This window comes from Eumetopias jubatus, unplaced genomic scaffold (genome assembly GCF_037043125.1).
Source record: "Eumetopias jubatus isolate StellerSeaLion01/CBP00866 unplaced genomic scaffold, mEumJub1_p1.0 scaffold_1, whole genome shotgun sequence".
In the NCBI taxonomy this organism is placed as follows: Eukaryota; Metazoa; Chordata; class Mammalia; order Carnivora; family Otariidae; genus Eumetopias; species Eumetopias jubatus.
Window position 1 is genome coordinate 150,805,158 of NW_028274807.1, and position 27,821 is coordinate 150,832,978.

General features: G+C 48.4%; 1 protein-coding gene across 1 annotated transcript; it reads left to right on the forward strand.

Moving 5' to 3' along the window:
* On the forward strand, window positions 1–27,679 carry DCLK3 (doublecortin like kinase 3). The gene is made up of 5 exons (XM_028106968.2): window positions 1–431; window positions 870–2,701; window positions 19,471–19,603; window positions 22,261–22,428; window positions 24,652–27,679. Exons 2-5 carry the CDS (start codon window positions 1,010–1,012, stop codon window positions 24,843–24,845), a joined length of 2,187 nt encoding a protein of 728 aa, XP_027962769.2. The 5' UTR covers window positions 1–431; window positions 870–1,009; the 3' UTR covers window positions 24,846–27,679.
* Window positions 27,680–27,821: the final 142 nt, after the last annotated feature.

The following is a 27,821-nucleotide window of genomic DNA, read 5'->3' on the forward strand; positions in this document are numbered from 1 at the left end:
TGCAACCTTAAGAAATAGCCACCATGTCACGCTGGTCCATGAATTCTTGTGATGCCAAGTGAATTCTGCCTTATCAATATAATATATTACTACCAAAATGATAATTATCATACAAAAGAAATATTGAGACTGTAAGGACAGTATTAATAACTGGCCATTACTGTGCGCCAAACACCGCTTTAAGTGAACTTTAATTATTTTCCCATTTGCTCTTCACAAAAACCCTGGAAGGAAGGTGTTCTCATTCCTACTTCCTAGATGAAAAAACAGAAACCTGAGTAATTTACCCACATTCACGCAAGTACCCAGTGGCCATGCCAGGATTCAAATCCAGATCTGTCTTCAGAGTCTGTGGTCATCACCTCTTCACATTTTCACCTCACCTTGAGTGAGCTGAAAGTCAAGCTGAAAAAACTCTTCTTGGCAAAGAGGTGGGTGAGATTTTGGTTAAGGTTCCAGAATGTTCTGACCTCTTGTTGGTATTTCCTGGGCAGCGAAGCTTGGACCTTTTATCTCAGCTGTATATCCCTGAAAGACAGCTCACTTTAGGGTAGCAGAAGTTGTGTTTCCAGGGTCAGGCCATGCCTAGTGAGGCCTCTCAAGGTGTGGCACATAATGGGGGCTCCTGGGAGGCTTGGAGGAGCCACTCAGGCCCAATGAAGACTCGTTCTACTTTCCTGATCTCTTATAGGGGAGACTGGGGATTAGACCAAAAGTGCACAGGCTCCAAGATTTTAAGCAGATCCTCAAAGATCACACTTCTATAAAACCGTAATAGAATCAGTGACCTTCAGTAGAGCTTTGGTGAAGGCCAAAGGGCTCTTTGAACCCATCATGACTGACACTGTGTTGTCATTTTCCTCTTGCAGAACATCGAGGCCTCTGTGACCACTCGCTAAAATCTTTAAGCTCCAGAATCACGGAGCAGAAGCTGCAGGGCACATGGCTGCCTGCTGGCCGAGGGAATCTGGAGAAACCACTCCTGGGGCCACATGGCTCCGTGGTGCCCATGTTCAGCCCTCAGAATGGTCTTCACTCCGTCCATGCTGACAGTAGTACCCTAAAGCCCAGGGTGGTGACCGTGGTGAAGCTGGGTGGTCACCCCCTCCGGAAGATCACTCTGCTCCTCAACAGGCGGTCCGTGCAGAGCTTTGAGCAGCTCTTGGCGGACATCTCTGAGGCCCTGGGCTTTCCCAGATGGAAGAACGATCGCGTGAGAAAACTCTTCAACCTCAAGGGCAGGGAGATCAGGAGTGTCTCTGATTTCCTCCGGGAAGGGGATGCTTTCATAGCCATGGGCAAAGAACCGTTGACGCTGAAGAACATTCAGGTAGCTATAGAAGAACTGTACCCCAGCAAAGCCCGGGCCCTGACACTGACCCAGCACAGCCGAGCCCCTTCTCCGAGGCTGAGAAGCAGGCTTCACAGCAGGGCCCTGAGAGGGGGACACCACTGTGGGGAGACCGAGGCTGCCAAGAGCTGCGGTGAGGCTGCCCGGTCCAAGGCGGCCATCAGACATCAGGGAAAGGCCCCCGTGGAGCCAGCGCTGGGGGACAGGGCCAGGCCCCAGAAGAAGTGGGCCGGGGGGAAGTGGGAGCCTGAGTCGGGCGGCAGGCCGCCCAGGGAAGCCACTCTGGAGAGACCTGCGAGTGGAGAGAAACCCCCCGGCGTGGAGATCGAAAGGACCTCGGGTGAGCCCATCCGATGTGAGAAGTGCAAGAGAGAGAGGGAGCTCCAGCAGGGCCTGCAGAGGGAGCGGCTGTCCCTAGGGACCAGCGAGCTGGACTTGGGGAAATGCCACAGGTATGACGCAGCGGAGAAGCTGGTGAGGACCAGGAGCTGCAGGCGGTCCCCCGAGGCCCACCGTGCAGCCGGGGAGGAAGGGTGGAAGGGCGAGAGCCCCAGGAGCAGCCCCAGGAACCCCCCTCAGGAGCTGAGGAGGCCCGGGAAAAACCTGGACAAGAAGGAGGACAGAGACCCCGAAGGTCAGGAAGGTCAAGCTCAGGCAGCCGCCAAGGCCAAGAGGGAGCTCAGTGAAGCCCAGCCCGTCAGAGAGGAGGGGCTGCGGGACGTGAGGAGGGAGGCCAGGAGCGCCTGCAGGAACAGGCCAGGCAGCCGGCCGCCCAGGGAGCAGCAGGCGGAGCCCGAGGCACTTCCGGAGCCGCGCGGGGGCGAGCAGGACGCGGACCGGGAGAAGCAGCCCTGTACGCCGGCGTCAGGGGCCAGAAAACCGGCCGCTCGCGGGGAGAGGGAGCCCAGGGGCGGTCGGAAGCGGCGGCCTGCGGGCCTCCTGGCGACCGACGTGCACAAGCACTACGAGGCGGGCCGCGTGCTCGGGGATGGCAACTTCGCGGTGGTCAAGGAGTGCCGGCACCGCGAGACCCGGCAGGCCTACGCCATGAAGATCATCGACAAGTCCAAGCTCAAGGGCAAGGAGGACATGGTGGACAGCGAGATCCTGATCATCCAGAGCCTCTCCCACCCCAACATCGTGAAGCTGCACGAGGTGTACGAGACGGAGGCGGAAATCTACCTGATCATGGAGTACGTGCAGGGCGGGGACCTCTTCGACGCCATCATGGAGAGCGTGAAGTTCGCCGAGCGCGACGCCGCTCTCATGCTCATGGACTTGTGCAGGGCGCTGGTGCACCTGCACGACAAGAGCATCGTCCACCGGGACCTCAAGCCGGAAAACCTGCTGGTAAGCCCTGACCTCCTGATGGTCGGGAAGCATGTCTCCTGCGCTGTTTTCCCCCCATTCTGGGAACACGGCCTTCGTGTTATTTTAACATTCTTGTGCCAGTAGTTAAAACTCTGGTTATAGGTCCTAAGTTGCTGAGATGGGTTGGTGTTGATGACATTATTGAAAAAGCAACCTTCCAATTTAAATAAAATGGGAAGTGCTTCCTCATTCCTGGGAGAAAAATGCTTCCGCCTTGACAGTGACCGGGTGGACTTAATTTCGGGTGTATTTGCACAGCCTCTGGCCTTGGTGCCCGCAGCAGATTCCCCTGTGGGCTTTGTATCACCCTCGCACGGAAACTCCCTCTGGCCTTTTGAAGAGAACCTCTTGTCAGGGGTATTCATAAGGCTCAGCGCTGCAGAGGGGCCCTTGTGTGAGGTGGGTGAGAGGCTGTCTCAGGAGTCCGATAACCTGGCTTTCTTAGTTACTTGCTATAGGATAAGTCTTTCACCTCGCCGGGGCTTTGTTTACTCATTTATAAAAGAGAAATAGCAATAGTACTTGTCTGGCATGGCTGAAGGAGGATGTCTGGGAGCTGACCTGGCATTCACCGCTCAGCTGTGATGTTTTCCTGTTGACCATAGACAGCCTCACAGAACACCAGCATCGGATAAGGACATTCCACTACCGTGATGGATCCAGACAAAAGCAAGACTCCTTTACAATCATGTCCAAATGCAGATAAAACCAAGATTGTCCAAACCACAAAGATGGCCACACATGCACTTTTGGCTACTAGGGGTGACTTCCTCCTTACCTTCTTGGTAAGAATTACTGAGACACCCAGTCGTAGAATTACTCTCACTTCCTGACAGTATCCAATTTGGAGCAAAATCCTGCTTTCTTGAGCCCTCCCCCAAATCACCTAACAACCCCAGTGTTAAAGTCCTTCGGACACCCTCTTATTTGGCTTACTGGATCCCAGTGGTGTGCATTCTCCCTTGTTGCAATGAGGCTGTAAACCCAGTGTTCCTGAACTGCAAGTGTGTTCCTGGTGGTCTCTGTGAGGACAGCATGCTTCACATGGTCACCCTCTGCCACCTTTATCCTACTTTTTGTTTCCTTTAAGATCTTATTTATTTATTTGAGAGCGAGAGAGACAGAGAGAGAAAGAGGGAGAGCACGAGTAGGGGAGACGGCAGGCAGAGGGAGAAGCAGACTCCCCACTGAGCAGGCAACCTGATGAGGGGCTTGATCCCAGGACCCTGGGACCATGACCTGAGCTGAAGGCACCAACTGAGCCACCGAGCAGGTATCCAGAGCCAGATTGCTGCAGATAGAGCACCAGCGAATGGGGAAAATGATCTCCATGAGCCACGTTTTTGTTTTTGTTTTCCTTTTTGGCAGGGCTTTACCCTGTTTTCTTAAATTTCATGCCTGTAGACCCAGCCTGGGAACATCATTCCACGGTGCCTTCATCTATCTGTAAACTGCTTCCATGAGCAAACAGAAATACTGAGTAAATCAAACAAGGTATCTGGTAAAATGAAGTCAATGTTGACCACAAAGTCGAGCAACCTTGTTTTGGCCCAAATTTATAGAATTGAAGAAGCAGTTTGACTGGTTTCTTGAGAGGTCTGAAATACCATCACATGTCTCCCTCTGAAAAAAATTCATTTCTTCCTTAGCTGAGTGTTCTCATCCTTTTTTCAACTGCTTTTTGATTATTTCTGTCTTTTGGGTCCGAGCCCGCGCGTTCTCCATGTGCGGTGCACTGTTCACTGTTTATTATGGAGATATTTGAATGAGCCTCTGATAGTTTCACTGAATTGTCTCAGCAGAAGAGGTTCTGATTAGAGGCCTGGGTGGGTCCCCCTGAGCTGACCATTTTGGGCACGGGCCTAACCAAGCATTATAATGGTTATACAAGTTCTTGAGTATGTGGAATGAGATAATGTATTCTCTAGGATTGTTTTCTTTTGGGGACAGTCATCTCAGCTTGCATTTTCTCAACCGGGTCCTTGAGCCAGTGTGTCGAGCCAGCTTATCTCTTGGGCAATAGCAGCTCTTACTTGTGTTATGGATTCACTCGTCAGCAGTTTTTAAAACAGAGAAAGCACCGGTTTAGATTTCATGGAGAAGTTTACTTGAGGAATTAGAGAAACTGCAAGGAATATGTTTAGTTTGGACAAGCTGGCTGAGAGGTCAGCTTTGTCAAATGACCTTTGAGAGGTCATTTGACAACTCTGCCTGGATTTAAATGTCAGGACATGTCTGTTGTTAGTGCCCTTAAGGGCAATGAGGTGTGTACGTGTTTGTGTGTGCGCGTGTGTGTGTTTTCTAGAGAGAAGGCACAGCTACAGAGGAGCTGTAATTTTTTAGTCTCAATACATGAGTTATTCATTGATGTTGGTTACAACTTATATTTAGACCCTTTTTTATGATTTCAAGGAAAGCCCACTTTTTTTTAAATAACCTTTTTTTTTTTTTTTTGGTGGTATGGCTCCTTCGGAAACTGCCAAAAGCTCCATATTTGAGACATCTTTTGTGAAATAGTTTAATACCTTTTCTGTCCCGTGGATACTTTGTCAGCTTGCATTTATCAAAATGAACAGGTCTGTCACATTTATAAGCCACGTTAGTCCTTTTTCTGGGTGAGTGAAGTTCAACATATTGTTATGTCAAGTCTAAATGCTCTCTAATGTCAGTGTTTTTGGCTTTTCAGACAGAGTTCTGGATAGTGTTGGATTTGGCAGTGGGCTCATTGTCTGGGCTTAGAAGTGTGTCATCTCTCAACTTGCTGGTCTGATAACACATCACAAAGTTGCTTGGTCTTCTAAGACTTACCAGTCCTAAATACCACCGTGGTGAACACTGTCCCTCAATGAATGTGTTTCAGTTGCCTTCAATTTAGTGTTTTGCGCTTGTGCTGAGCTTTGTATTATCAAAGTGATTGTTTCTTTATCCTTCAGTAGGTGGCCACTCTGTGTTAAGACCTGACTTTGCTAAACTTAGGAAAGGGATTTCACGTTAGAACTAATACCTGACTACACGAGTGATTATAACTGTTGCTTCTTTTAGAGACTTTCTGAATGTGCAGAGAACTCTTTATGAATATAGCAAGCTTATCATGTTATTTTAATCAACAGAAATACTCGTGTCTAATAATTGGGCCCCGGGGTACAATTTTAGGCCTGTATTACTGAGTTTTTATCTATTTGTACTGATCACACTTCCTGATAAGATGCTAGCGCTCCTCTTCCCTTTGGTTATTTCGACTCCTGAGATCTTGCAAAAGAAGTTTTAATTATGAGAATTTCCAGCTTGCAGAAATGTTAATTGCTTCTTCTGCCAGTATGTGCCTCCCTTGGTAGGGTTGGAATGTGCTGTGTGTTGACGGGGCCCTGGGAGGACGGGAGGGGGCGGAGAGGAGCCAGAGAGGTGAGGATGATGAGAGCAGCCCATGCAGGATGGGAAGTGGGCAGGCCAGGCCTCTGATGGCCAATAGCTGTGATATTGCCTACAGCAAAGAAGGCTGAGCGAGTGGGTGGGGGAAGACGCTGAAGAGAGGTCAGACAGGAGCAAGGTCATTTGAGACCATCTGTCCCAGAGGAAGGGCAAGAGAAGGGACAGGTTCCCGCCCTGGAAACAGGCTGAAAGGAAGAAAATGGGCAGCAGGCATGGTGGCTGCAAAGTGCTTGGAGCAGAGACCCTCGGAATCCAGGGCAAATGGTGGTGGGCAGCTGTGGGGTCAGGTCACAGCTCATCAAGGATAAAGGTGGTACTCTTGTCTGGCCTCTCGTGAGTTCTGGGAAGGAACAGACTTTTCTAGGTTTTTAACTGCTGAATGCAACTAGGACAAGGCTGTGACTGACGTCCCCAAGGCTGGTAAGGAAAATCTGGAAGGATAAAAAATGGCCCAACACACTCCTTGCCCGTTCTCCCTGGAAAAGAAATCTATCCAGTCATTTTGTTCATTTTAATTCTCTAAGTTCTTTTTTCCACTTCTACTTGGATGCACAAGAAGGACTCAGTGCTTCGTGCTGTGAGCAGGTCTGCGGTGCATAATTCTCCCTGGCCGGCACGGCTTCTCTTTTTCCAGCTCCAGCTTCAGTCTTCTTTCCCCTTAGCATCTAAGACAGAGGCGTCCAGGTCCTCTCCTTAACAGCCCCAAGTATTCATGAATGCCTTTATATACTGATGGCATTCACTAAACATTTGATGCCTATGAAGCATACCTCATTAGGGTATACTTAATAAAATCAAGAAATGGGGATTTCAGTGATAACAGGAAATCACGAAAGAAAAAGTGCAGTGATATAAGCCTTTCGGTCATTGGCCAATATTGATCAAGTTTGTGAGAAGACAGGTTTGTAAGAGACCATCTCAATCCCAGGGTGAATTCCAGGAGGAGACATCAGAGTTAGGACTTTAGGCTTGTATCAGTGAGAGTGGCTCATGGTCTCCATTTTAACAGTTTCCAGGAAAATAAAAAGTATCCACATACTAAGTGAACCCACATATTGTCTAAGGCTTGACCACATAGCCAGAAATTTCAGGAAATTTCTTAAAGTCTTCAAAATTCTAGATACTGGGTCATTTTGATAACTGAGGTTTTCCTCTGTTCCTTCTGAAAGAGTCACCTACGAGGGTGGATGGTCTGATAATACAGCGCTTCTGTAGTAAATTATCAGCAACAGAGACAACTTTAAAGCACGATTGAAAATGTTGCTGAATGTTGCTAAATCACTTCTAAAATTGTGACTCCGTTCCCCCAAGGAGTCCTGAAGTTCAGGTCCTTTAGTGAAGGTGCATAACAGCAATCTGCTAGTCTTAATACTTGTGTTCATGTGTGTTGTTGCTGCTCTGAGAGCTATTTCTTGTGAGCTATTTGAAGATCTAAGATTAGGTTTCTTCAAAATCTGTATTTTCAAAATGCGCTTAATCTGAGGAAGCAAATTGGTAAATCCCTTCAGAGAGTGTCCAGGGTCTAAGATCTGGTTGTCTAATTGCAGTAATCTGAAACCCCTGGCACTGTTTCAGGTTCTTCCAGATGTCCTACGTGTTAGGGGTTATGTGAGGATGTGGAGAGGAAGGCTTGGAGAGGGAAGGAAGGAAGGAAGGAAGGAGAGGGGCAGATTCAAACAGATCCAGGCGCAGAGATAGAGATGGGGCGGGGCAAACTCAGCTGTGAGTCTTCTCCCACTTTCTCATTCGTTAAACCTTGCTGACGTGATTGTAACGTTCTGACTGGGGCTTCTGGCTCAGGACTCCATAGAACTGGGCATTCTGTGTGGATGCGGGTATACTGTTGATACCACCCCAACCTTTAGTTTCTAACTACCGTTTGGGCAAGGAGACTCCACTTTTCCGTATCGAGACAAAACTCTTAAAATCCCTTTCAGTCAGTCGGATAGAATATATAGAATCAGGTTAAAGGATGATTTGTCTAAGAATCTCATGTGGGCCACATGCTCAGGCATTTGACCCCAGGTGCCTTTTCAAGATGGTAAATTTCCCCTGTAGGAACCATCTCTGATGTTTTGACCTTGTCAGGTCCCGGGGCACCACTGGAGGCCCCTGAATAAGGAATGGTGACCATGACAATAGTAATTCTGTTGATCATAACTTTGGCTTTCCTGGGTAGGACCTTGACCTTGGGAATTTTGATAAATTACGTGTACGGCCATACCGTGGTGGGCTTGGTGTTTTATGTTAGTTCATTACCTTTCCGGGAAGGAGTTGGAGGCGGAAACATAGAGATGTGTGCCCGTGGAGATACTGCTTGTGTGTTTGCATCCAGGGGAGCGGGTGCATTGTGAGGGCTGAGGAGAGGATAGGAGAGGGAGAAGACACCCTTCCTGGCTCTCCTTGTTGCAGCTGTGAGCTACCTTCCAGCTGCCGTGGGACCACGTGACTGCAGTGGGGTAAATCAGCGCTTCTTAAATCGCCACCTGCACGGGAATCTTGATAAGATGCAGATGCTGATTTAGTCGGTGTGGGAGGGGCCTGAGATGCTGCATTTATAATAAGTTCCCAGGTGGTGCTAATGGTCTGCAGAGCATACCTTGTGGAGCAAGGGCTCAAATAATGAAGACATCTAGTTGTCTCAGTGACAAGAAGCCTGGAGACAAGTGGTTGCAGGGATGGTTAATGGAGCAGGTCAGAGATCTCAAGGCAGTTTTTGCCATTTCCCTCAGGGCCCCCAAGTGTCTGCCATGCGCCAAGGATCACACTGTCACACTCACATAAATGGCAGGAGAAATAGGGGGTGGACTCTTGCTGGTGTTCTCCCTTTCTCAAGTGGAGGACGCTGGCTCAGGAGCTCCTCAGCACACTTCCTGTTCTATCTCATTGGCCAGGATGGGTCCCTCAGCATGGGTCTGGCTCAGGGTCATGGGGGGGGAGCGGCTGCCACGTCTTCCCTCACTCTTCTCCGCATCCCCATTGTGGGGTCACAGGGATGCTGCCGAGTGCTCTTTCAGGAGATCTGGGGGACTGCTGGATGTAGGACAAATCTGGGGGACTGCAGTTTTCAGGAAAGCATGGATAAGAAGTGCCTGCCAGGTCTCTGTTTCCGGAGTCACCCAAATTTCAGGGGTTATTTTTCTGGATCTCTTGGGGCCCCCCAGCCTCATAGAAAGTTGGGTCTCCTCATTCTATGGTACAAGGCATCTCTCAAATGCTTTCCCTTCCTCTCGGCCTGCTTTTGTTTACCCTGCCCTGGTGGGGACATAACAGCCCTGTTATTCTGCACGCAGACCCCCAGGCCTCCCGCCCTGACCCACACTGTCTCCTTGTCCAGCTGTGGTTGCCTCTGGGGTAGCCATGCCCTTTGGGCTTGGTTTCCACATGTGTGGGGGTGGGGCTCTTGGATAGGGAACGAGAAGGGTCCTTGCAGGGAAGCTTCTTTCAAGGGCTGTGCCAAGAATGACCTTGGGGTTCCAGCCACCCTCCTCCGCTAGTTTATCTGTTTTCAAGTCCGGATTTTATGTGTCAGTTTGTTTTTTACCTGCGGATCAAGCCCCGCCCACATTCCCGGGTTGTGGGGGGCAAGTGAAAGCTCTTTAGCTTTTAGGTACTTAGGTGTGGCTGCAAAATGGTAATGTTTCTAGTATTATTTTAGGTAAAACTTTGGTTTTAACAAATGTCAGGGACTCAAGGTGGTGAAGGATAGAATCAGGGAGACTGCAAAAATCTTCACTTCCTTTTAGTTAATTAATTCAAAGGGACTGGATTACACCTGTGATGGGGAACACACGGTGCTTGCTATAGACCCAGCACTGCTCCAGGCCCTTTCCTCCTGCTGCCTGCTGTATACACCCTGTGCAGTAAGTGCACTTACCACTCTTTACAGGGAAGGAAACTTAGGCCCAGAGAGGTTGAGTAACTTGCTCAGAGTCACACAGCAAATGAGGAGAAGTGGGATTTGAACCCAGGACCCATTCAAGCTCCTGGACACTCTACTAGACTGGTGCTTGGCAGATCTTAACATTTTTTTTTTTTTTTTCTGTCCCTAAGTGCTAAAACTGAGATGAAAGAGATCCTTTCTTGCTGCATGGTTTCAAATCCTGGTAGATTGTAGCATAACCACAGAAAGTTAGGTCTGCGTGGGAAGTCTAGAGACCTCTCCCATATCGTAGGTGATAAAATAGGCTCAGAAAAAGTCAAGGTGGGGGCCATCTGGCTCTTTTGGTGTAAGCAGAGCTAAAACAAAAATCCAGGTAATTCCAATCCTACTTCTGAGCTCTTTTGCAAAACACATGTTGACAGTTCAATTGCTTGACTGGATTAAATGATTTCCTTAGAAAGTTCAATGCTGAATGTGGACTCTGGTCCCTTGAGAGATGGGGGGTGGAGGGGAGGACCTGGCTGGGTTCCAGTATCAGGGAGACTGAGAAGCTGGTGAGGAGGAGCATACTCTTTGTGTTTCCATACAGAGAGAGGGGAGAGTATGGAAATCACACATTAGTCCAGGCGTTGGTTTGGAAACATCCTGCTAGTTACCTCAATGGTCTCTTTTACCAGGGGGTAGTCACTTTAGTCTGAACCTGATGGTGATGGCCCTATTTCTCTTGTTCTACACCAGGATTCTCCACTGACTGTTGGCATTTGGGCAGGATGACTCTGCTGTGGGGGCTGTCCTGGGCATTGTAGGAGGTTTAGCGGCTTCCTGGCCTCTACCCACTAGATGCCACTAGCATCCCCAAGGTGTGATAACCAAAAATGTCTCCAGACACTGTCTGGTATCTCTTGGGTGGTAGTAGAGGACTGTGCCTGCAGAATCACTACCTATACTTGTTGCACTGAGACATTGACTCTGTGCTCCCACCTGATTAGAGCCCGTGTCCCATCAGAGCACACACAAACTTTATTGTCATGTCATTTTAGCACGTTGGTCACGATTCTATGCACTCTGCATTTTCATAGAATTCTCGCATCAACCCTATGGGGAAGGCTTCATTACTTCCATGTACACGTGGGGAAACTGAGGCTATACCACACCAAGGGGATGGCCGGAGATCCCCCAGCAGGGGCTGTTTGGCCACAGAGCCTGGGGGGGTAGTCCCTGGATGCCGTGTCTTTTTAATCCAGTGTTGGGTGTGGCCAGCCCTGATGCTGAAGAGTGGAGGGTGGACTGTAGATGTTCCCTGGCTCATGTAGGGCGGGCCCATGGTTGGCCGCTCACTTCAGGTCACCACCTGATTGTCTGATGTGATGAGCATCTCAAACTCAGGATGCCGAAACCGGGTTTCACACGGAACCTGCGCTTCTCCCATACTTCTCCAGCCCAGAACACGGCTGCATCATCACCTAAACAGACGTGCTATCTCCCAACTTAAGAAAACAAACCTTGTTTTCTCCACGTCCCCCTCAGCTACTACCCCAGTTTTATGAACTACACCCCCCCCCCCCCGCCGAAAGACAGGGCAGACCCCCCCCCCTCGTCTGCCCTGTTTGTGGTTTTCCACATTCTGTTCCATCCTGAACTCCAGGCGGGCTCTCATCCCCATATTGGGCTGCAACCCACCTTCTCTGTCACATGGGGCCCCCACTGGCCCAGCTGCTGGTGGCAGGAAGCTCAGCTGCCCCAGAGCCCCTTTCCTCACCCTCCCCATTCAAACCTTATCTTCGCCCTTAGGATGGCACTTGTCCCCACCTCCACTCCACCACAAGAGACCAAGCCACCATCATCTCCTGTTGGGACTATGGTAGTGGCCTCCTCACTGGTCCTCTCTCTTCCTCTAAAGGCTATCTTCCTCCCAGAAGCCGGAGTGATCTCCGAATGTAAATCAGACCCTATAACTCCTCTCCTCAGTCATCATTGGCTTTCTGTCACACTCAAAGTAAAAGCCAAGTTCATTTCTGTGAGCTCCAAGGTTTTGCATCATGTGGCCTCTGGCTTCCTCTCAGAGCTCCACTCCAACCGCTTACTCCTTCACTCTCTCCACTCCTGCCCCTACTTGCTGTTCCTACATTGGGCCAAGCAAGCCCCTGGACCTTTGCACTTGCTATTTTCTCCACCTGAAAAGCTTTCTCCTCAAATTTGAATGTGGATCACGCTTGACTTTTTTCAAATGTTACTTTCTCAATGAGTCCTGCCTTAACCACCCCATTTAAAATAGCAGCCCCTGCCGTTGTCATTTCTAGCACTGTCCAGTAGAACTTTCTGTGATGATGGAAATGTCCTGTCTCTGCACTGCCCAGTACGGTGGCCACCACTACATGGACACTTAAAATGTGCCTTGAGTGTCTGAGGAACTGAACTTTAAATTTTGTTTAAAGTAAATAGCCACATGTGGTTATTGGAAACTATACCAGACAACACAACCTTTATTTCACTTTTTCTCTTTTTTACCACACTTATCACTGTGGAACACTACATATTCATTTGAATATTATTTATTAATAGAAAGAAGGTTTATAAGAGCAAGGACTTTACCTGTTTCATCCACTGCTCCTAGTACCTAGAACAATACCTGGCAAACCCTAGGCATCTAAATGTTTGTTGGGTGAATATCAGGTGTTAATGAAGTAGAAAAGTACCAGATGAAGGCCTGTCATTGGCCTGTCATGACAGGTCCCAGGGAAGACTTTGATTCCACTGATGCTTTCAATCATTGTTTTGTATTAGGGTATCTTTTGCTGTTGAAATGTAAATTGATTCTAGGCATTGGTATTTTGGTATTTCAGTGTCAGTTGGTTTCTAAGATCATAAAGTCCTCATAGCCAGTTGAAAATGGGACCTTGGAGGGAAAAGGCCGGAAGGACCATGAAGGATCAAGTAAGAAGTAGGCTTAACCACATCTGAATTTTTCTTGGCTTGGGGTGGGGTGGGTGGGGTGGGTGGGGGGGCGGTGGTACTACTTGCTGCTTGGTCTATACTCTGCTGCCATCTTCTGTTCAGAGATGAACATTGCAAGGTCACATTTAAATTGAGGTACCATTGAAGGACAGGAGGCTGTTAATTGTTCAGAAAAATAAAGATTCCTCTTGAAGCTTTGAGGCCCTCCAGGTGTTATATAGGTGCTTATGTAAATAATAGAGAACACCTGGATTCAAATCAGGGAACTTTGGTGTGGCTGGGAAAGGGGGTGATGCATGCAGATGGATCAGCAGTCCTGACAGTGCTGTGTGAATTCATCTCTAACACTCTTGCAGTTGGAGGGCAGCTGAAAACCGAGCTCTGGAAGGAACATGACCCAGAGCAGTGAGTCTCTATGGACCAGAAGACAGAGAAATGGAAATGTCAGTGAAGCAAGTTCAGATGTGGGCACAGGGGCTATGGGCCAAACCTGGCCAGCCTGGCCCACGAACGTGTAGGGAAGGAAAAAAACCCTTTTGTCTCCACCCTCCTGGGTTCTTTGGCAGGACCCTGGAAATTAAATCGAGAAAAGACAGACTAACAAGAGAAAAACAGACGGAGGGCATGAATGCAGCACACGCACATGGGGGAACTCTGGGATGAGTAACTCCAACGGGTAGTTCAAAATCGGGGCTTTATAGAGCGTCGTAAAAGAACGATACATTTTTAGAGAAGTGACAAGATAAAAGAAAAAGGGTTTCCAGGATTTTAGGGACAGCAAATTGTGGCAAGTAAAATCATGGGAAAACTAGTGGAAGATAGGGGTTGTTTAATAATCAATATGTCAAAGTGGAATAACTTGGGGTGGCATGTTCTGAACCCCTCAAAAGGCTTTCTGAGGGAGGGGCATCAGAGTGGGACACCGAATGGAGTCTTTGGCTGTCTTTATGGCCACCCAGTGCCCCATTCACTGAGAGGCCTGAGGTCCACTGTCCTGATCAAATTACACGTGGAACGTAGTGTTCATTTCTGAGGGTTCTTTGTTAAGAGAGGCATCGATGAAATGGAGACCATCCAGGACTTGACGGTGCACACGACTCACCCTGGGGGCTTGTCGACATGTAGGTTCAGGTTCAGTGGGTCTGGGCAGCCCAGATCTCTGCCCAAGCGATGATGGTGCTGTTGGTTCAGGCAATGAACTTAGTGTAGGAAGGAGCTAGAAAGGGGTGATGGTCAGGAGAGTAGGTCTTATAAGGATCAATTGGAAGATCCTCAGATGTGAAGTTAGGGAAACCAGAGGTGACCTGCGGATCCTGATAGCTGTTTCCCTTTGGGACCAGTGTGGCTTTCTCCAGTTCCCTCCCCGAGGGCAGACTCAGACAACTGTGTAGGGGGTGGAATTTGGAATCAACACAGGGGTGAACCTCCTCACAAGTTAAAGTGGCCACAAATGGGATGAACTGCCTGTTAAAGTTGTGGGATCCCTTCCATGTTGAGATTTCAATCAGAAGTGAACAGTCGTTGGTGGGAGGGTGTTTTACACACGTTCCCATCTGGGTGGAAAAGCTGATGGTTTCAGAAGTCCCTCGGATGCTAGGAGGACGAGTTATGCCGGGAGGATGTCACTCATTTGATTTCACGATTAAGGTAGGGAATTGTTCTGAAGCCAAGAATGGGAGGTGCCTGTAGAAACAAAACAAAATGAAACTCACGCAGTCAGTGCAGGACCTTAAGTATAATTAAGCTGCTCACGTCGATGAAATAGATGAGAAAGCCGCAAGTCACACGGACGGCTCCAAAGGATGTGACGTCTCTGCTGAGAGTAGAAGCTGGAGACAGCAGAACTAAAAACACCGGTGGTCTCAAGCCGCTTTCTGGAAGGGACAAACGGCTCCACAGATCTCAACCAGACCTGGGCTCAGCGCCTGCTGTGGGCAGTGCCGTGGGGATGATCCCAAGTCACGCGCGGAGCGGGATGAAACCGTGAAGAGACAAGAAGCAGCATGCCATGTGTTAGGAAGGCCACAGAATGATGTAAAACGCGGATTCGGTGTTTGGAAGTGCATGCCTCAGCATGTGGACATTTAACCTAATAAATGTGCGAAACAAAACACTGAGTGTCCACCATGTTGAATCTGCTGGTCCTTCAGCGGAGCCAGGGCTTGGAGTTGGGGGGGGGTTTCTCTGAGGAAAGGACCAGTTTGTTATTTCTCCTGGGGGCGTATTTTATTTTGGTGTTATCAAGGCAGCCAGATGCTTTTCCTGCTGATCATTTGGTTGGGAGAATACAAATATTTGTGGGGGACATATTTTTTCAGCAGTTACCCAGCAAATGTGATTAATGTAGATGATCCAGCTGGAAATTCTAGGCTCCATACTATTTTGTTGTCCTCCCCTTCCCAACTCGTTTTTCTAGTCTAAATTATTCTGATCATTAGCTCCCTGTTTCCTTCTGGGCTCTGTCTCGCTACGCAGACCACAGCCGAATTGCATTTTTGTCTGCACCTGTGACTTTCCCTTCAGTTAGGTTAATTAGGGAGGCATTGATTAGGTTGCCTGCGGTAACTCAGACTCGGTAATTAAGACACGTTCTCTTCTAAGAGCAGTAAGCTCACTGGCAGGATCCAAAGCAAGTGCAGAGAACTTCCTCTTGTCTGGGGAAACCAGAGAGTGCGTGCCCCGTATTTCTGGGTGTTGCTGTGCCCATGGCTCTGTTGGTGTACAGGGAGAACCGGTCTTCCCATTGCCCTCGGCCCCCCAGGCACTGCTGGGAGCATTGGCAACCTTTGTCCCCATTCCAGGAGAGCTGTGAGAACATGTGCCTGCAGACAAGTTGATAATTTCTCCTATAGGTGGTCCCAAGGAGCCTCTCCCCTGGGGTTCAGTCAGCCAGCCTTGTCCCTGTTTTATCATAGCTCAGTAATTAACAGCTCAGCTCCCCTTTGCCGTGAGCATTCAGCTTCTATGAGGAGATGCAGGGCAGGCAAGAGCTGAGGGGGGGCTGGAGCTTTCACAGCAGAGGATGGACCAGGGCCCTGCCCGATATACGGGCCTTCGGTTTGGACAAGGGATACATCAAGGACAACCTCCCATGCTTCTCATTTTCTCTGAAGTCAGTCCTGCTCTTGGGGTTACAGAGGCTAAAATAATAGGGTTTACTTAACAAACACTTATGTCATGCTTCTTAGGTGCTGGGGTACTGTTTATCCCACCTTACAAATATTAATTCATTAAATTCTCACCACACATCTCATTCACATCTCACTTTACAGATGAGGAAGTGGGGGCACAGAGAGGACCAGTGACTTAGCCAGTTACACCAGTAAATGGTGAGCTGGAGTTTGCACCTGGCTGTTGGGCTTTAGAGTCTGTACATGTAATGGGTGTGTGACGCTGAATCGTCCTGCAAAGGGTTATTTCAGTGCGGGACATGAGGAAGCCGCCCAGAGCACCCCCCTCCAGGAGAACCAGAAGCAGGTGGACCTGAGGCCGACCTCTGCCAGGAGGGGACAGAGCCAGTCACCTCGACCCTGATTTTACCCATTTGTTACAAAAGGGGCTTTTGCCATCAATCCCTCAGGTGGTGCTGGGTCCAGCAGGGGTCCCTCCAGGGGGGAAGGTGGCTGTATTCCTGGGGGCACTTCTGTGTGACCAGGATCCCCAGGGCACTGGCTGTATGTCTGGATTTCAAGACGGCCATAGGGGCTGTAATTTTTTTTTTTTTTAAGTGGAAAATAGAAGTTTTGTTGAGAACGTGCCTTGGAAAAAACTCCAAAGTATAAATTTACTTAATCTTATATGTAACAAAATTTGTGTTTTAATTAAAACTATGCATTAATTTCTTCCCCCCAGCTTTATTGAGGTGTGATTGACAAATAAAATTGTGATATATTTCAAATGTACACCATGATGATCCAATCCAATACACGTATACATTGTGGAAGGATTTCCACACTCACGTTAATTTCCCTGTCCATCACCTCGTAGAGCTGCTTTGTTTTTTGTGGCATTTTATTTTCTTGTAAGGATGTTTGAGATCTCTCTTGGTACCCTTGGACCACCAGCTTTCCCCAGTCCCTGGTGACCGCCGTTCTACTCTTTGTTTCTAGGAGCTGGACTTTTTCTGTTTGTTTTTTAAGATTCCACTCTTGTCTCTGCCCTCTATGGATAAATTCCCCTCTGGGCCCAAGACCTTGACAGCCCCCAGCTTTGTCCTTTCTGTTGGGAGGAAAGGCAGGATGTGACGACAGGTGCACCTTTCCCAAGAGGCAGAGGACAGGAGGGAGGAAAAGATGTCACACTTGCAGAATCTACCGTTCAAAGCTCCCTGCTAGAGATCGCGTGGGCCGCTTTCTGTGAACATGAGGTTGGAAGGATGGGTAACAAGGCTGCTAAAGGGGCTCGGAACGCCTTCCAGGTAGGGAACCAGCATCTTCCTGGTGTGCACAGACCAGCTGCCAGGGGCGGCTACCTGGATTGCTGCAGAGCAGGGCCCGCGCGGGGCCGGAGCTGGAAGCAGGCAGGTACCACCGGGTTGTGACACCTCGCTTCCTGCCTCCCGGGAACGAGGGGCCGTGGGAATCCTTTGGCTTCTGCCTTTATTTCTTGGTGTCCTGAGACTTGGTCAGGGGGAAGGCTGTTGCTCTGAGTCTTAACGCTCTCTGATGTTTGGAGGCCAGACCTCCTATGGGTGGCCCTTCTGCCTTACTTGTTTGGGTACCAACTAGCGTTGAAGAAGGTTGGAGTTCTGATGTGCCCGATGATTTAACCTTTCCCCAGAGTGCAAAAGCGCCTGCGTAGCAAGGAGGGAGCCAATGCACCTTTCACTTACTGCAAAATATGCTAGGTTTGCCCCCTCGCTGTTTGTTTTTACGTGAAATAGAACATATCTTTACTTATGCTGTGTCTTGCATGGTGGTCTAAGTATCTGCTAGACTCACCTCTTGAGATTCATTTCTTTAGGGGAAGACCCACCTCTTCCTAACACATCATCTAGCATGCAGATGCCTTGAGGGAGAAGGACAGGACACATCAGCTGGGCAGTGGGAATTGGTTTACCAGTGATCAGAAAGCTGGCCACCGGAATTTGTTTGGAAGAATGAGACGCAGGTGGGATCCATTTTGACGAGGACAGAGGAGAGCAGGGGCTCTCCGTCTTCATTTCACAGTGAGGGTCACATCTTTTCTGTTGCTCTAAAAATGACTGATTTTCCCCTTCTCCAAAACCTGGTGGAAGTGGGGTCTAAAGAGTCAGAACTAACTTCTTTCACCTTCATGTAAAAATGTTAACAGAACCCAGTCTGTCAGTTCTCATATATATATATCTCATACATATATATATGTACCATATATATATGAATAAATCCCAATTTAGTAGTATTAATTCTGTATTATGTGGAAACAAGGACAACCACCTCATCCTGGTTTGCCTGTGACTGTCCTAGTTTATTTTTTTATTTATTTACTTGAGAGCAGGGGAGGGGTGGGGGGGGAGAGAGAGAATGTCAAGCAGACTCCCTGATAAGCTCAGAGCTCGACACAGGGCTCGATCTCACGACCCTGAGATCAGGACCTGAGCTGAAATCAAGAGTCGGATGCTTAACGGACTGAGCCACCCAGGTGCCCAGAGATTGTCCTAGTTTTAAAAATGAAAATCTCACATCCTGGGAACCCTTCAGTCCCTGGTGGCCTGGGACAGTTGGTTACTTTAGAGGAGGACTTCGCAGGGTAGATTATGGACACTGATTGGAACTCCTGACATAAGCCTAATTGCTGGAATTGATTACCTCCCTCCCTTTTTAAAGGAGAAGACAGGCTTAGATGAGTAAAGAAATTGGTCCAAGACCATCCAGAGGCAAGTCTTGGATTTGGAACTAAAGACTTCTGGTCTGTTTGGTCCTTAAGACCTTCCCCAGTCCTCAAATTAGGGTCTGTACCTAGCGTTTCTCCACTGCTTACTTACTTCTTCCTTCTAATTTCTAGTTCTTTCCCTTTTTTTTTTTCCTGCCCAGATTTCGCATTCCCCAGAGACATTTTCTAGTCCTCACTAATGCTAGTCAGGGCTCAAAATATCATTGATCCTTGTTCTAACTCAGTGGTGCCCAATAGAAGTTTCTGTGATGATGGAAAGGTTCTATAATTGCACTGTTCAATATGGTAGCCATTAACCCTCAATGGCTCTTGAGCACTTGAAATGTGGCTAGTGCGTCTGAGAAACTAAATTTTTAATTTGATACAAATTTTAATAGCCATCTGTGGCAATATGGTACTACTGTAGTGGACAACACAGTGAATCTAACTCATTGGTGTTTTACTTGAAAATGTGAGTATCCATCACCGAAATCAGGTTGGGTTTATCAACTATAAGCTCAAGTAGGTTTATCGTTTGCTTTTCCTGACCTTGCGTGCTTGTTGTCTCATTAGTTTTTCTTCTTTGTTCTCATCACAATTTTGGTGATTTGGAGATTTTGTTTTCTTACAGGTTCAGCGAAATGAGGACAAATCTACCACCTTGAAATTGGCTGATTTTGGCCTTGCAAAGCATGTGGTGAGACCTATATTTACTGTGTGTGGGACTCCAACTTATGTAGCTCCTGAAATTCTTTCTGAGAAAGGTACGTGTTATACCTTGCTCCAAGGGACTCTGGTTCACTTACTAACAAATGTCTTATTTTTAATATTTAATATTTTTCAATATGGGGCAATCAAAAATCTCAGAGTTGGCACCAGGCTTGCACTTGGATTTTAATGGAGATACTTGAAACAGAGCCCCCACCAAAGCGTGTGGACTTTTTCCTCATCTGGGCTGCCCTTACAGTGGAGGGATTGGGGTGTGTGTGTGTGTGTGTGTGTGTGTGTGTGTGTGTGTGCGCGTGTGTGCGCGCGCGCTGGCAGGAGAGCGAGATAAAAGATGATGGAGAATTAGCCAGGGGACTCAAACAAGCAAGGCCATTTGTGCCACTGACCCAAGGCTACCTGTAATGGGAAAAATTTGAAGCAGTTCTTATGGTAATTGGCTTAAAAATTCCTCCTCCAACTTTGCATTTTAAGGAACAAGGTGTCCCATTTCAAACCCCATGAGTAGTATTTATTACCAGTTTGTATATCATACGAGGATCCAATGAACTGTTTTAGTGACACATTCCATAAAGTACATAAAAAGGAAACCGTTATTATTATTATATGGCTCCAAATATATGAATGACTGTTTAGCCACTGTAGCACTTTGGGAGAAATGAGTTCAGGTGTCATATGTAAGATGGAAAGCTCTGGATGGGTTGTGGGGTTGGTGGGGAGAAGGGAGAGAGTTTCCCAGCAGCAGAAGCATCAGGGAAGCTAAGACGGGGAGACAGGACTATGCACGGGGGTTGGGTGGTAGAGCCATTGACAAGACTGGTCTCAGTTTTGCAGAGGGCGATTTAGTTGGCTGACTAGGTTGAGTCTGGATTCTCCACAACGGGGGAGGCTGAGCAGAGGAATTTGGATTCAGTGTGGCCAGCAGAGTGGCTATGGTACTGTGGTGACAACCAGAGACATTTTAGTGGAGGTATCAATGACCTGGGTAAAAGAAGGAAAGCAAATAGTCTCCCTGAATGCTGAGGGAAACCACAGCCTTGGTGCTGATACCAACTAAGGGTGTTGGAAAGCTCTTTTGGGAGATGCGGTGGGTGGGTTGAAATTTTAAACACAGTGATTTGGTAGAGGTATGAGGATGGATACGGGGACTTGTCCAGTTGGCAGGGAGGTCAGGCCCTGGGCTGAGCGGGTGCTTTTGAGACTCCTCAACGCGGAAATGGCAGCCCATCCGGGCGAGATAAGGAGCGCCTCATGATGCCAGCAAGGGCGGCCGGGGACAGACTCTGGAGGGAGGCCCAGAGTTGGGGGATGGAGAAGGAGGGACGGGTTAGCAGGGGACCAGGCAGTGGAAGCAGGCGGACGAGGAGAGCACGGTGTCACAGAGGTCGACGGGCACGTTTCAAGATGGGAGGCCAAGCTAAGCCAGACCCTCCGGAGTGTGAAAGGTAGTACAGAGCTGAGAAAAGGCCAGTGAAGTTGGCCACAAAGAGGTCAGCTATGATTTATTTCTGTAATATATATATATATTTTTGCTGATTTGTCTTGACACCATTGCTCTGGGGCTTAATAATGAATATCCAACTTCCCAATTATAGCTGCTGAGTGTTTTCCTTTTCCAAAGGTAAAAAGTTAGAACATGCTTGAAAATGTCCATACTGCTGTTATAGGGTTTTGTGAGGATGATTGGGCAGTACATATCAAAAACCTTCACTGTGTAAACCTTTACTGTATTGTGCACTTAATTTCCAGAAAGTTATTGCAAGGATATAGTCAGAGATGTGCACAAATATTTAATAGATGAGGATGTTCATCACAGAATTATAGTGTAAGAAAGTTAGGAGATACTTAAATTGCAACATAGAGGATTTATTATGTAAAGGGAATACTGACAGCTATTAGAAATCATGTTTTTGAAGAATTTTTTTTAATATTCTTTATAGGAAATTCCTCCATAGGAAATGCCATGATATATTAAGTGAATGAAATAGGGTATAAAATATGTCCAATGTGACCCTAATCTCGTTACAGGAAGTAGAAGTATGTGTGGGTGTGTGTTTGTGTGTGTCTGTGTGCTCATGGGGGGATACAGCTAGTAATGTCAGTCTTTTTATGATGATAAGAGAGAGCCAGTAAAAATATTTTTTCAACGTGAAAAGACAGTGACTGGGATGGAGAGGCTGCTGGGGTAGACCAGGACTTCTTGAGTTGTCTCTGGGGAAGGTTTTAGAATTTCTAATATAGTGCGGGCCCACATGAAGCTCTTCTACATGGGCCGAGGTCACCGCTCATGCCACACGTGACTTACCACGTGTGCTCGACAACCCCCGAACTCTGCCCTAAACTCTGTTCAGTGAGACGTGTCCTTGACCCTGGAGCTGGATGTCATGGCCATGCCCAATTGCTATGAGTTTCCAAACGTTTACTTTCAGTTTCTGTGCTTATTTTATCCCAGACCGGTAAGAAAGGGTGCCCAACTGGCAGTCGTCTGAGGACCAAGCTTTGGGTAACACTGGAGTCGACCCCCCATTTGTAGGCATTGGCAGCAAAGCACCCCCCCCCCATGTGTTTAGAAGTGGCTGGTGCTTACTGAAAGCTGCGGGCCTTGGTCACCCAGAACCACAGTTCCCCACATTTGTCACCTCCTGTCTGATCCAGCCTGGTCTCAGTTTGGCTTGTGTCTCTGCCTGTCGCACAGGTTACGGGCTGGAAGTGGATATGTGGGCCGCAGGCGTGATCCTGTATATCCTACTGTGTGGCTTCCCTCCTTTCCGCAGCCCGGAGAGGGACCAGGACGAGCTCTTTAACATCATCCAGCTGGGCCACTTCGAATTCCTGGCCCCTTACTGGGACAATATTTCTGACGGTGAGATTGGCTCCCCCAAGCGGGGGACGCGAGGCGACGTTAGAGCTGGAGCCCGTCCTGGGTTCTGCCGGCAGAGCAGGTTTTAGGTCAGCTGTGTAATGAGGCGTGCAGGGGCCACCTCAGAACCGGGCAGGGAGAGGGGCTGTCGGCCTGCGCTTCATCCTTTGTTACCTGTGAGCTTCGTGGAGATTTATTTGTATAGCACTCTGGGAAACAGGACTTGCTTTGGATTCAGTGAAAAAGTCTGACCACTGGTTGCAGTCACTAGATACTTAAGGCAGTGGAGGGACCTCAGAACTGAAGAATATCAGAAATATAAACCCTCATTTGGAAAGATCACAGTCATCTCGGATATAGAAGTACTGGGAATTGAGCAGCCTGGGAATGCATATCTTCCTGGTGAACAGCCAGGGTTTGTGCAGGGGTGTAGTTGGAGCACGGAGGCTCTGGAAGGCAGCGGGTGACGGTCTTAGCTATCTTAAGTGGAACAGAGGCATGTCGGGTCTTCCTCCTTTTTGGCCCCTTTCAAAACCCCCCTTTCCTCTTTTTGCTACTGATTTGTCGGTACCACCCATTACCCTGATAAAACTGGGAACTGGATATTCGGGGGTTTTGAGTCTTTGAGTCTCTAGCTTAAAAAGTAGAATAGGAGTGTTAACTTTATTTTCCCTCAATTTCCCCAACCATGTCATCTAAGATGAGTTATTGAACTGCCCTCATCCCCAGCCTCAGTCTCCTTACTTGGGGTTGGGGGATGAGGCAAGGAGAAAGCTTCATTTTCTTTGCCCCTTAAATAAGGTAGAGAGAGGGGGGTGGTGTGCTGCGGGTGGAGTGAGGGTCTTGAGCTGAGCAAGCCAGTGGTGACTTGGGAATTGAAGGACTGAAAATCATTTTAGAAAGTTCTGTGAAGCACTGTCCTTAGATTTGGGTATGGTGGCCCCTGCCCTGAGCCCCATGCCTTAGAGAGGGCCCTACTCTGGTTATACCCACCCCACAGAGCAAGGGGATTCTGGAGCCAAGGAGATGTGTCCTCCAGAACCCAGGTCCCCCATTCTAGGTCACTTAATCAGAACCCCAGAATTCTCTGCCCAAATGGTGCAGGCCTACTTCCAAGACTGGGGAGACCTCTTTACCCAGAAACTTCCTATATTGCCCCAGGGTAGCCAAGGAGGCTCTGTTCAGAGGGGTAGAGAGAGCTTGGACATGTTGGTGGGGTGTTCAGTTGTCCACACTTGTACATGTGAGTCTGAGAATTCCCAGTTTAAACCTGACCCACTCCCCACTGAGTCCTCTGGGGATCTTGATGGAGTGATGCTGTTTGGGGTGGGTGCCCAGGCACTTTGTTGGCAGAACTCACCCAGCTTGAAGGGGGCGAGGTAGGAGAAATCCTGTGGCTTCCATGCTTAAGAGGCGGCCGGAAAGTGGTGTAGAGGAGGGGCTGATTGGTGGGTGAGCAGCTGATCTTAAGCAAGAGTCATCACCCAAGAAAGGTAGGGAGAAGTGGGTGGTGTTTTTCTCACGTGATCAAAAAGGAAGCTCAGGGAGCTGCCCAGGGAGAGCCAACAAGCCACAGAGAAGTCGTTTCTCCCCCCCCTTGCCTGCCACCTGGCCCACCAGTTGCCCCCCCCATCTCTCTAGAATCAGTCATGATCTTGGGCAGGAAATGAAATTCATTTTGACTTGGTGCTGTTTTGTACTTAGGTTTCCTTCACGTGTTTCTCAACTTTGTCAGTGTGAAGGCGTATTTACCAACTTAGGAAGGAGATTGAACAGATTTTATTTAACAGCCCGACGATTGATTTCAAAATGTAAGATATGTAGACATATGGTATGTGGCCTCCATTTGTTCTCTTGCGCGGGGCGCCATGGCTGTCAGGGGTGGGCCTGGCCCCCTGACTCTAGAAACGAACAGACATCCTCTAAGGCTCTGCTGTCCCGACATGGTAGCCCCTCGCCGCTCATGGCTATTGCAGTTGAAACGTGCACTCGTTGAAAGTCAACACATAAAAATTCCATTGCTCAGTCTCGGTAGCCATGTTTCAGATGCTCAGTGGGTAGTGCAGAGATGGAAGGCTCTCAGCATCACAGAAAGTTCTGTGGGGCAGCGCCCTCTAGTGTGTGGTGCTGACATAGGCGTTTGTGATCTCAGTTCGTGCGCGGGGCGGACAAATTCAGAGCCACCTGCATTCATTTCATTTTCTCTTCCTTCTCACCCTCCCACAGCTGCCAAAGATCTGGTGAGCCGGTTACTGGTGGTAGACCCCAAAAAGCGCTACACCGCCCACCAGGTCCTTCAGCACCCCTGGATTGAAACTGCGGGAAAGACTAGCACAGCGAACCTCCAGAAGGAGGTGCCCCCCGGCAGTGAAGGCCACATCCGGAGGCAGCACAAGCGGTCTGCTGAGCAAGCCTCGTAGTGGCCGCCTCGGGTACTATGCAGCCCCCTTCTCCCCCAGGGACAGAGAACGAGACAGAAATCCAGGAGGCCGACGGTGAGGAGGACTTCAGTGAGGAGGACTTCTGCCCCTCATTGGAGAATCAGGGGAAGGAGAGAGATGCTTAGTATATTTTAAAGCATATTTTAAAAAATGAACTTGAGTCTTACTGTTAAATGTTGTAACATATTTTTAGATTTGTATATTTGAAGACTTTAACACATTTTTTTGGGGGGGGGGTTTAAGACTATCAGGGAGGACTTTTTGGTAATAATGTTGTGTTTTGCTTCCTCCTCGTAATCAAGTTCATGGTAAACAACATGAGTGGTGCTTACCAGGATCTAAACTCCCCCTGTGAGGGTCAACAAGGTGAATCATGGTCTTTCTGTATTAGTAAAATGACTGACAGAAGTGGGTTGTATTCCGATGACTTCTTAATGCTGGTGAGGGGAGCCAGGGAAGTAGAGTTTAGACATGCTTCCTGAAGCCAATATGACTACATCTAAATGTTGTGGTGGACACTTGATTAACTGGCAGGACCTGTTTATTTGGGATGTGCTGGTCTTGCTGTCCAGCATTTACTGAAAATCCGGTCTGGTACTGGTGGAAGAATGGAAAGGAGAAATCATTGATTTATTCTTCCCCCTCCAGCACCCCTTTATACTGTTTTTCAGCCGATTATCCCTGAGCCTGAGTCACGTCCACATGAAGCTGGGCACTCAGGCTGTGACTGTGTTAACGTTTTCAGACCACCAGGGAGCCGTTTAGTGCATTAATATGTCAGCAGTGCCATAAATGGATTATACTCAGGCTCCAAGCTGCTCAGAGAGTTCAGCCACGTTCCTACCTGCAGGGCAGACACACGGAGGCTTCAGGATGCATGTTCTCTGATTCATTCCAGATTCCTGTATGGAAATGTTGGTCTTTTCAGACGACTCGGGGGTATGCATGAGCCAAAAGCAAAACATGATCCTGATATTTTCCAAATTGACCTTTCTGGGTTATATATATGTAACCCAGCCAGTGGGACACAGAACCAATCCACCAGGGTGGGCTTCTCACCCCGCCCCCTTCTCCCTACTGGTGTTGGAGTCCTCTGGGCAGAGGAGGACAATCAGGAAACCAGGAACAGTGAGAGAGTGTTTAGTGTAAGGAATCCCTTAAGCGGGAGTTGGAACATCGCGAAAGTGCACTGGGGCCTCTGAAGTGATCTAGCAGCGGTAACGGCAGGAAATGGCTTCCAATCTGAGGTGGGGGGGCCAAAGGAAGAGGCTGGGTGATACGAACCTGGAAACTTGGAGGAGAAACCCCTTGTAGTGGAGGCTGACTGTGCCGCCCTGATCCCTCTTGAGGAGGAAGGGAAGAGGTTGCCGGGTTGGCAGTCCTCAGCAGTAACTATCTACGGGCATCGCTTTCAGCTGGAAGAGTCGCCTCGCTCAGGGTCCCACCTCCCTCCTGGGGCAGGCTGTGTCCAGTGACTGGTCCACGCAGGGAAGGAAGGCTCGGCTCCCTTGTCCCCAGTGGGGACAGTGCTGAAGGGCCATCCCAGCCTCAGCAATCCAGCGTCGGCCTCGCCCAGTCTTGCTTTTTTCCGTTCTCAGAGGTGACCAGCCGGAGACCACTCCCTAAGAAAACTTCCGCATGCTCATCATGTCACAGTTGACCTCCCAGGAGACAGAGCCTGTGATCCCCTCTGGAAACGTGGGACTGCTGCAAAGTGGTGACTGGTGCTTTCACCTCAGGGGCTCCGAGGAGGGAGCCGGGGCCCACACACCTGAGGAGAGGGTACCACCCAGTAGGCAGTACCATGGACTCTTGTTCTGCAAACGTGGAGAGAGCCTGGAAGCTGGAACCAGTTGCCACTGGAATGGCACCAAAGGCACTACATCCAAATGAGAATTTTCAGGCCACATTAGCATCATTTGATTCTCTTGACCACTCTCTCTCTGAGCCATTTCTCCTGTTGGCTTCCACGATGCCACGTTTTTATGCTCTTCTCCCTGCATCTCTGTCTTCTCCTTTGGGTTTCCTGTATAGCTAGGTTCAGTCTTCTTCCAGTTGCTAAAGGTTGTTTCATCATTAGTCACCAGGGAAATGCAAAGTAAGGCCACAGTGAAATAATACTGTATACCTATTAGAATGGCTACAATGACAAGACTGACCATACCAAGTGTTGGTGAGGAGTTGGAGCAACTGGAACTTTTGTATATTGCTGGTGGGGATGTTCAATAGTCTCCCCTCTTTGGAGAAAAAATTGGCAGTTCCTTTAAAAGCTAACCATATCCCGCCCATATGATCCAGCCGTTCCACCCCTAGGTATTTACAAGAAAAGTTACAGTGTTTGTCCACACCAAGACTTGTACACAGATATTAATAGGTGCTATGTTTGTAGTAGCTCAAAAGTGCAAGCAGTCTGAGTGTCCATACATTGGCGATGTATAATCAAATTGTGGTGCGTCCATACAATGACTACAATTCAGCAATAACAAGGAATAAACTCTTGATTCAAGCAACGACATGGACAAAAAAAAAGAAAGTAATTAGAGTGAAGGAAAGAAGTCAGACCAAAGCAGATTACATTTCGTGTGGTCCCATCTACATACAATTCTAGAAGATGAGAACTAATCCTAGCAAGGGAGCAGATCAGGGGTTGCCTGGGGATAGGAGGGAAGGAGAAGTTACAAAAGAACGCCAGGTAACTTTGGAGGCGAGGGATATGCTCATTATCTTGAATGTAATAATGGATCTTTGGGTGTATACATGTCAAAATTTATCAAATTGTACACTTTCAGTATGTGCTGTTTATTGTGTGTCACTTATACCTCAATAAAGCTGTTAAATAACATAGTTGTAGTTTCTTCAAACCCAGTCCTAGATCCTCTTCCTTACCCCCATAATCTCCCTTTACCTGTACCCGCTATCTTGCAGATGATCCTCTACCTCCCTCCTCCCAGTATG